The sequence below is a fragment of the Palaemon carinicauda genome, chromosome 17 (assembly GCF_036898095.1).
Source record: "Palaemon carinicauda isolate YSFRI2023 chromosome 17, ASM3689809v2, whole genome shotgun sequence".
NCBI classification, from domain to species: Eukaryota; Metazoa; Arthropoda; class Malacostraca; order Decapoda; family Palaemonidae; genus Palaemon; species Palaemon carinicauda.
This window is the reverse complement of record NC_090741.1, coordinates 57545956-57555955: the sequence shown is the minus strand read 5'-3', so window position 1 is coordinate 57555955 and position 10000 is coordinate 57545956. Positions and strand designations below refer to the sequence as shown.

Genomic DNA, 10000 nt, shown 5'->3' with positions numbered 1-10000 from the left:
GCCTCCAGTATTACTCTTATTACTGATAAGATGGCAAAGACTGGTTCTCTGTACAGAGGTAAAAAATATGCAAAGGCAAAAAAAGAATGTGGAAGCAAAAAAAAATGTGCAGAGCAAAAAAAAAAAAAAATGTGGAGACAAAAAATAAAAGATATTTTATAACACTTGATATTCCCTATACATTTTCAGATATGTCCCAGGCATAACTCAAATCTCATTTCATACTTATTTTAGATGTACCTTACATAAACTGGCAAAATAAAATAGCATATATTTTCTAATGTTATATAATGACTTTGCCTAAGAAGAGTTTCTCAATGACTCTGGTGGCATGTAAAACCCGTAGATTTTCACGAAAATTGAAATATAGCTGAAAAAAGGAATTTTTACATAATACTTTATAAAGTTCAAATAAAACTGTTTGTAAAATTAAGTTACAAAATTAATTTTGTGGTTTTAAATGTGTTGTAATTTTTATTGTTTATTTTTATTCGTTATTTCTCATTTCTAGTTTATTCTTTAAGTGACTTCATTAATTTTTCTCCGATGAAGAACATACTTTGGTCGGAGATTGGCTAATAATAATAATAACAATAATAATAATAATAATAATAACAATAATGCGAAAATTATGCTAATTCATTCATTTTTAGCTCATACTTCATTCGATAGTTATTTAAAAAAAAAAATAAAATAAAATTTAGTATTTATAAAAAAAAAAAATTAAGCTTCACCAACGCCATCATCGTCACCCGAATAATTCCAACTTGAAAATAATAATATCTCTCAACTATAAATACATCTCAAATACAATTCCTCCTTTTTAAATGCTAAAGATATGGACAAGAAAGATATAAAGTAAACACACACACACACACAAACAGACACACGCACACGCGCGTGCACAGCCACTATACGAGAGTTCAAGGTCTGGAAGACTCTCCGCTTGTTGGTAGCGCTTCGCTTAAGGAAAACAAACTTGAAATTAAAATGCATTGTTTGATAATAAGCGCATACACGTGTATACATACACACAACAACAACAACAACAACAACAACAACGTCTCTGCCTGGTGTTTGCCAAACGGGGGTTCGAGTCCCACTCAGACTCGTTAGTGCCTTTAGCGTCTGCAACCTTACCATCCTTGTGAGCTAAGGTTTGGGGGGTTAGGGGGAGCCTATAGGTCTATCTGCTGAGTCATCAGTAGCCATTGCCTGGCCCTCCCTGGTCCTAGCTTGGGTGGAGAGGGGCCTTGTGCGCTGATCATATAATATATATGGTCAGTCTCAAGGGCATTGTCCTGCTTGCTAGGACAATGTCACTGTCCCTTTCCTCTGCCACTCATGAGCGACATTTAAACCTTTAAACAACAACAACAACAACAGCAACGCATGCAACCGTTTCTAGTCCACCGCAGGACAAAGGCCTCAGACATGTCCTTATTCATGTCTAGAATTTAGTCAGCTTTCATTACCACGCTGGCCACTGTTGTTTAGTGATAGTGGGAGATCTTCGTCTTCTCTCACAGCAAACCAACCTAGTGTGGGGGCCCCTGACTAGTACAGTTTTGCTGATCATGGCTATTGGTAGGCAGTAGATTAGCCAGAGCACCAGCCACCCATTGAGATACTACCGCTAGAGAATGATTGGGTCATTTGACTGGCCAGACAGTACTACATTGGATCCTTCTCTCTGGTTACGGCTCATATTCCTTTTGCCTGCACATACACCGAATAGTCTAGCCTATTCTTTACATGTTCTCTTCTGTCCTCATGCATCTGACAGCACAAAGATTACCAAACAATTCTTCCTCTCTCAAGGGGTTAAGTACTGCACTAAAATTGCTCAGTAGCTACTTTCCTCTTGGTAAATGTAAAAGATAATCTTTAGCTATGGTAAGCAGCTCTTCTAGGTGAACGACACTCCAAAATCAAACCATTGTTCTCTGGTCTTGGACAGTGCCATAGCCTCTGTACCATGGTCTTTCACTGCCTTGGATTAGAGACCTCTTGCTTGAGGGTACACAAGGGCACAGTATTCTATCTTATTTCTCTTCATCTTGTTTTTTTTAAGTTTTCTTAGTATATCTATGAAATATTAATTCTAATGATGTTACTGTTCTTAAAATATTTTGATTTAATAGTCAATTACAATGCTATTAATATTATTAAAATATTTTGATTTAATTGTTAATTACTTTTCTTGTAGTTTCCTTAATTCCTTTCCTCAACGGGCTATTTTCCCTATTGGACCTCTCGGTCTTATGGCATTCTGCTTCTCCAACTAGGGCATTTTTTAGAATTACTCTTCATTGACATTGTGTTTCGACCAAAGAAACTTAAACTAAAGATGGAAAGGCGAATAAAATGTCTTACGAGTTAGTAATGAGTTTTAGTTTGTCTTTCAATGAATCATGGCTATACTAAGAGAATGGTGGACAAAGGTATATCAAAAATAAAAATGTTAAGCACATGACATGGCAAATTGAAAACCGATATATGTGTATAGTAAAGGTGAAATTGAGGATATAGAATAATATTGGAGGAACATTGCCTAGTTTCCATCCTTGTGGTGCTTTTCTTTCGTTGGCTGTTTACACAAATAAATAAGTATGTATGTATATGTATATATGTATATGTATATGTATATATATATATATATATATATATATATATATATATATATATATATATATATATATTTTGTCAGGTGTATGAGGACAGAAGAGATTATGTAAAGAATAGGCCAGTCTATTCAGTGTATGTGTAGGCAAGAGGAAAATGAACCGTAAGCAGAGAGGGGGATCCAATGTAGTACTGTCTGGCCAGTCAAATGACCCAATAATTCTATAGCGGTAGTGTCTCAACGGGTGGCTGGTGCCCTGTCCATCCTACTACCTACCCATAGCCATGATCAGCAAAGCTGTACTAGTCAGGGCCATCTACACTACATGTATATATATATATATATATATATATATATATATATATATATATATATATATATTGAGTGAGGATACCTTAACGTGGTGAAAGGGTTTGTGTGTTGCCATGATCAGCAAAGCTGTACTAGTCATGGCCACCTATACTAGGTTGGTTTGCTGTGAGCGATCAGACAAGTCTCTTACTATCACCAATCTGCAGTGGCAACCATGGTGAGGAAAACATGAATAAAGACATGTCTGAGACCTTTGTCCTGCAACGGACTAAGGCGGCTGTATTTGTTGTTGTATATATATATATATATATATATACATACATATATATATATATATATATATATATATATATATATACTTCAGCCTTCACTCATATCTATATGGGGTGACTGTATTCTATAAGCCCTTTTACCCACACTGCCTCTGAGTTAAAAACATCCCTTGAAAATGGGTCTGTTTGAAACCATCTAGGGAAAAATACCTGAAATATTCCAGGGGAAAAAATGGGATGGCTTGAAAGTTTCCCTAAAGAAGGCATTAAAATTTCCCCTAGAATATATAGAGTTAAGAACGTTCTATAGAATAAACTCTACACTGAGGAAGACACCATCTCCTTTATAAACGCCCACGATATATGTGTGCGTGTGTCCGTGCGTGTATGAGAGAGAAGTGATTTGGTTCATTTGAAAGAGAGAGAGAAGGATTTACCGGATTTGTTTCCAATACAAGGTGAGAGTTAGATTGTGATACACGAAGTAGGATCACATGACTTCCCAAATGAAAGACGGCGAAGAAGAGCAGCAGCGAGCGTGTTCAGTTGATATGTTGGTAACATCTTGAAACTAATAGAAATCTTTAAAAGAAACGAGACTATGTAAACAGAGAACTTGCTAAATGTTGATTATAAGAGAAGAGATTTTAATAGACCCCGGAGAAGTGATAAACTTATAAAGATAAGTATTTGATATACTGTAAGGAGCTTTACGTATTTGGACTAACTGTGGTTTTGACTAGAATAGCAACGCAACGCGATCATCCAAAACTGTATGTGATCTGTCAGAAGTAGGAATAGGTATTCACGATGTAATCAAAAGACCAGCTTTGTCGTAAATACCTGACATCTTGTTTCGAGAATAAAAGAAGATAAATTCTTAAACGAGGCAGATATGAAGAGGCTGAAGTCTCATATAAGTATGGGGAAGTTGATGGCATCTCCTTGCGAACTGCCGTAACAAATGTGTTGAAATATGCAAGGGAGGGAAAACTACAGTTTGGGCAGTTTTACGGGCTAACTACTGCACTGCAAATGTTCAGTGGCTACTTTCCTCTTGGCAAGGCGAGAAGAGACTCTTTGGCTATGGTAAACAGCTCTTCGAGGAGAAGGACACTTCAAAATCAAACCATTGTTCTTTGGTAGTACCATACCCTCTGTACTGATTGTACCACGATCTTCCACTATCTTGGGTTAGCGTACTCTTTCTTGAGGGTACACTCTGGTCCACTGTCCTTTCTACATGTTTCCTTATTTCCTTTCTTCACTCGGCTATTCTCCCTGTTGGAGCCTTTGGACTTATGGCATCCTGCTTTTCCAACTAGGGTTGTGGCTTAGCTAGTATAATAATGATAATAATAGACTCGTTTACTCAAAATGGCAAATTATTTACTGGCGATAGTATAGTTGTGAGGAGACTGATTGATTGATTTAAGGCTTTCTGGCATCCTGAAAGGTATCCAATACATGATTAGCAGTCACGTGAAGAATATCTTGTAGACTAAATGTAGAGGATAGTGGTAAGGAAAGAAAAGTCATATAAGGGATAGTGGTGAGGAGTCAATCTCTTGTAGTAGACAGTACCAAGAAGGAATAAATATGTGTGGTAAGAATCCTGATCTTGGTGAAGAAGAAGAAGACGCAGTGTGTATGACCCTCCCGTGATAAGCTATCAGGAAAACGAACCCTTAAGGGGAAAGGGCAGATAAGAAGAAATAATTTAATACTATCAGGAAAAATGACGATTCTCGCCATCCCAAAATTAGTCAGTGAAACAGAATCAAGAAAAAGAAGAAGAAATTGTGATAAACCAGAACTTGAGAGGCATAGAACTGAGAACTAGGAAAAACATCAGCACAAATTAGGATTTTGTTACTGTTCTTAAAATATTTTATTTTAATTGTTCATTACTTCTCTTGTAGATTTATTTATTCCCCTATTTCCTTTCCTTACTGGGCTATTTTTCCCTGTTGAAGACCCTAGGCTTATAGCATCCATCTTTTCCAATTAGGGTTGTAGCTTAGCTTATATTATTATTATTATTATTACTACTACTACTACTACTACTAATAATAATAATAATAATAATAACCAGAAGAAGAATAAATTATGAAAAAATTACTTTAGATGCAATAAAATGATATTCACAATTCAAAAATTGTCTCAAGAAATAGCCATTTTGAATCACAAAAACTATTTAAAAGTCAAATCTTCTTTGGAAATTTGAATTACAAATGCTATGTAATCTCTTCTGTTCATTTGTATTTTCTCATTCGTCTGATAAAAGCGAAAACACATTACTGTTTAAGGGTATCTCATGAACGGCAGAGGCAAGGGACAGGGTTCAGCTTCTTCCCCTCTACCACAGTGCTCTGGGATTCCTTGTCTGTTTACCTTTCCACTAGTCGTTGGACTGGCAAGGACACTGATCATATATATATATATATATATATATATATATATATATATATATATATATATATATATATGTATATATATATATATTTATATATATATATATATATATATATATATATATATATATATTTATATATATATATATATATATATATATATATATATATTTATATATATATATATATATATAAATATATATATATATATATATATATATATATAATATATATATATATATATATATATATATATATATATATATATATATATATATATAGGCCTATATATATATATATTTATATATATATATATATATATATATATATATATATATATATATATATATATATATATAAATTTATATATATATATATATATATATATATATATATATATATATATAATATATATATATATATATATATATATATATATATATATATATATATATATATATATATATATATATATATATAAATATATACTAGTAAGAATATGAATGTGACACGAGCATTCGTGCTTTCTTCTGTGGAGCCACCCACGATCAGGTAAAATGGCTAATACGTTCTTCATACCATTGGTGTTTCGGTCAGTCAAGTTAAATAATGTTTTATAAGTCCAGCAATTTAATGTGTGTTTGTTTGTTCGTGGGTATGTTTATCATTAAGTCGATATAAAACTAGAAATAATTATTTCGATGAATAACCAAATAATTCATAAGCAAATTCCAAAAAACTTATATCCGGTAAAACTAGTTTCTGTCATCCTATTAATAGCATGCGTAAGTGTATGTATTCCCACGCATAGCAATATACGCCGTGCATGTGCGTAAATCCGATGTATGTATGCGCTGTGGTCCATTAGTGGTCCGCGCATACACAGTTTATGAAACAGTGTACACACACGTGTTTCCGAACCTTGGAATCAGGTGAGGCTAATTTAAAATATGATTCAAAAGTTTCCTAATATATATTTTATTCATTTAAAATGGAAATGGATTATATTCTTGGTTTTAGAAAGGGATTAAGAATATAAATCTATTCCCGTCGTTCATAGTATTTCCTGTTGAAGCTTTCGTTTTCGTTGCGGGCAATCGATGCAGGGGTAACTGAGATAATTGTTCTGAGAGAGAGAGAGAGAGAGAGAGAGAGAGAGAGAGAGAGAGAGAGAGAGAGAGAGAGAGAGAGAGAGAGAGAGAGAGAGAGAGAGTGTTCCCGTAATACTCAAAAGCCGTGGTGTTGTTATGAAAGTATAAATTGATTTACGTAAAACAGATCTGAATTTAGTTATGTGAAAATTCACGAATTTAACCATTTATATTCGTTCAAGAATAAGTAAGAAAGCTAAATTATAAACGTAGATATCACATGGTCGACAATCCCTTAGATTCCCACCATTATGTAGAACTAAGATAAACACGAGCATATCCCGGTTTGGATCAAGAGTATAAGCGAACAAACTTCTGAAATCTTTTTTTTCTTTTAATGAAAAAACACAGCCGAGTTTCACGGACAAAGCCGACCAGCATTTCCTTTCTCTGTGGTCAGGGCGCTAATTTTGAAATCCGTCATTGAAAATGGGACTAGACATTTTAATAAACTTTGATATCCATTAGACTTATACTGACCAACACACATAGCAAATGATCTAAATTTTATAATTTCTGATGGATATATATAAACACTCCGATGGTAAAAAAGTTAATATATACTTACAATTCAGTCGCATTGTGTTGGCAGCAATGACGTAACGTAAACCAGTATAAGCCAAATATGATTCGATTTATAATTTCGGCAAATCCATTCATTCTACTTGTAGGAGGTGTTGTATCAATGAAGAATAAATCTACGAGTATCAAGTGTGGAAAATTATGCACCTGCCGCTGCAACCTGACACTTTAATACCCGTTAAGGAATGAATGACTAAAAACTTTAATAATATAATTTGAAGTTGATCATAAACTATTCCAAATGATAAATCAATCTTAAAATCCGCTCAGTATAATTATTTTATTCAGCTTTGTTGTCGGAGAAGTGAAGTACAAAGTTTGCTTTCCAACCAATGAGATATCGCATTACTCACTATGTCAGCCAATCAGCAATCAGCTTTCTCGCGACAGCCATCAGGGCACGTCTGTTTTACTTTCCAGAGATTTTCATATTTTGGTATTTAAAGTAACTTTTTGGATTGAATAACGGATAAATAAAGACAATAAAGTTCATTAGATATCCATGCCGAGTAAATAGAAAAGTAATAGGAGAAGATAACAAAGTAATAATAAAGTCAAACGCGAAACAAACGTCACCTAAAGCACCTCTCCCATCAGGCCTCAGAGATTGATCAGCGCATGCGTAAACAAGACATTGCAAATGGCGGCGAATGTTATTGTTTAATGGAGTCTGTAATATTTCACAATCATGTTTGGATTTACCTTAATAACAGGTAAGCTACGCCGATATGACGGTGTGTGAAAGGAAGTTTAGTTATCCAGGAACAGATTGCAGTGCAAATGAAAGCTTACAAGTGAATATTGAGTCGGAAAATCTATTTTCACAAAATGGTGTACGATGGTGCCAGTGACGTTCGCCTGGCCATAGTTAAGACACAAGTTCTTGTTGGTGTTTCGGTGGATATATTTTGATAACGCTGTGTCTAGCCAGTGGAAAAGGAACTCACCTCTGTGACTGTTGAAGTAAGCTAAGTGAGAAATGTGACGGTGAAAGAGAGTTAAAGTTGGATCTTAAGTTATAAAAAAAAAAAAATTCACCAAAGCTTGGGGACTATTTCACAGCGCCAACGGGATATATATACGCAATATACGCAATATTTAACCTTAACCTGGACTCATCTACTCCGCCAATGGTGTGTAATGAATTTGCCCATGTTTTCCCCCCTGTCATTGCATGTAGAAATAAGTTATATACAATTTTACGAGGTCGGAGAGTGAGTGTGTGAGTGAGAGAGAGAGAGAGGGGGTTCCGACCCCGAGCGTCAGGCGACCGATCGGCTCATTTTTTTTTATTTTTTCATTTTACCTGTCTGTCTTGACCTTTTCCTGACCAATTTGACCTCTTTTCTTGGCGATGAGGGAATTGAAATGGTGTATATGGGTGTCGAATGGCTTTTGAAATTAATGGTTAGATGTCACGTAGTATATGTCGTAAGGTGTAGGCTGGTGTAGCTTAGGCCTTATGCTAAGTTCTTGATTTCCGCTGGACCTTTGGTTTTGCAACGTAGCTTTTTGGTCATAATGTAATTTTTAAAGAATTTTGGAAGGATATTTACGTAGTTTTCATATTTATTCCTAATATAGAAATAGCTAGTGTTAGATTATCAAGTTAGGCTATCAAAATTACATTATTAATGAAACCTATGATTGTTTTTTGGTGCTACACCTGTTCTATAATGGAATTTTATTAAATTTTTAAAAGTTTATTTGCCTATTTTTTCATATAGTTCATACAAATGCATAATGGGTTATTACAATTGGGTATTATAATTACATTATTAATCAAACTTATGATTGTTTCTTGGTGCTACACCTGTTCAATTATAAAATTTTATATAAACTTTTAAAGATTATTTGCTTATTTTTCATATTTATAGCTTTTCCAAATGCCTAATGGGTTATTACATTAAGGTATTATAATAACATTATTTATCAAGCCTATGATGGTTTTTTTGGTGCTACACCTGTTCATTCAAAAAATTGAAGGCCTATCATTTTCTTTTCGTTGCGGTAACTATTAAAATTATGCCAACCATTAGAGGCTTTTGCTTTAATATTTTGACTGGTTCATATAAACTATTCTCCAATTGAGTTTTGCATTTTTCAATCCTTTATCTTTAAAATTAGAAAGAATCCCAGATACTAAATAAATTTTGTATGTTTGGCAATTATTGTTTGAAGATAACTATCTGCTTTTTGAGGTAACAGGTTGATTTGTTTAATTTTGAATTGAAATTACACATTATTATTATTATTATTATTATCAGCCAAACTACAAATTAAAAGATCAAACTTGCTGCAAAAGTTATGTTGAACACAGGCTGACATGCCTCTGTAGTTTATATATGAAAGATTTATTTTAATGTTACTGTTTTTAAGATATTTCACATTCATTACTTTTCTTGTAGTTTACTTATTTCTTTATTTCCTTTCCTCACTGGGCTATTTTCTCTGTTTGAACCCTCGTGTATACAGCATCCTGCATTTCCAACTAGGGTTGTAGCTTGGCTAGTAATAATAATAGTTGGAATAGCAGGATATCAATGTAAGCCCAAGGGCTCCAACACAGAATATAACCCAGTGAGGAAAGAAAATAAGGAAATAAATAAGCTATATTGAGAAGTAATAAATAAAAAGTATAAA

At 33.7% G+C, this 10000-nt stretch overlaps 1 protein-coding gene across 4 annotated transcripts in view; it reads left to right on the top strand.

Moving 5' to 3' along the window:
* The first annotated feature begins 7960 nt into the window (after positions 1-7960).
* LOC137656781 (streptococcal hemagglutinin-like) overlaps positions 7961-10000 on the top strand; it is a 67939-nt gene continuing 65899 nt past the window's right edge. For 2 of the 4 annotated variants that reach the window (XM_068391065.1, XM_068391064.1), the window contains exon 1: positions 7967-8490. Coding sequence is in view for 1 of the 4 variants with exons in the window: in XM_068391063.1 (XP_068247164.1) it covers positions 8046-8070 (25 nt within the window). In the remaining 3 variants the exon portion in view is untranslated. Of the gene's footprint in view, positions 8491-10000 lie in introns of all 4 variants that reach the window. The other 2 variants (XM_068391066.1, XM_068391063.1) reach the window with 2 other exon arrangements.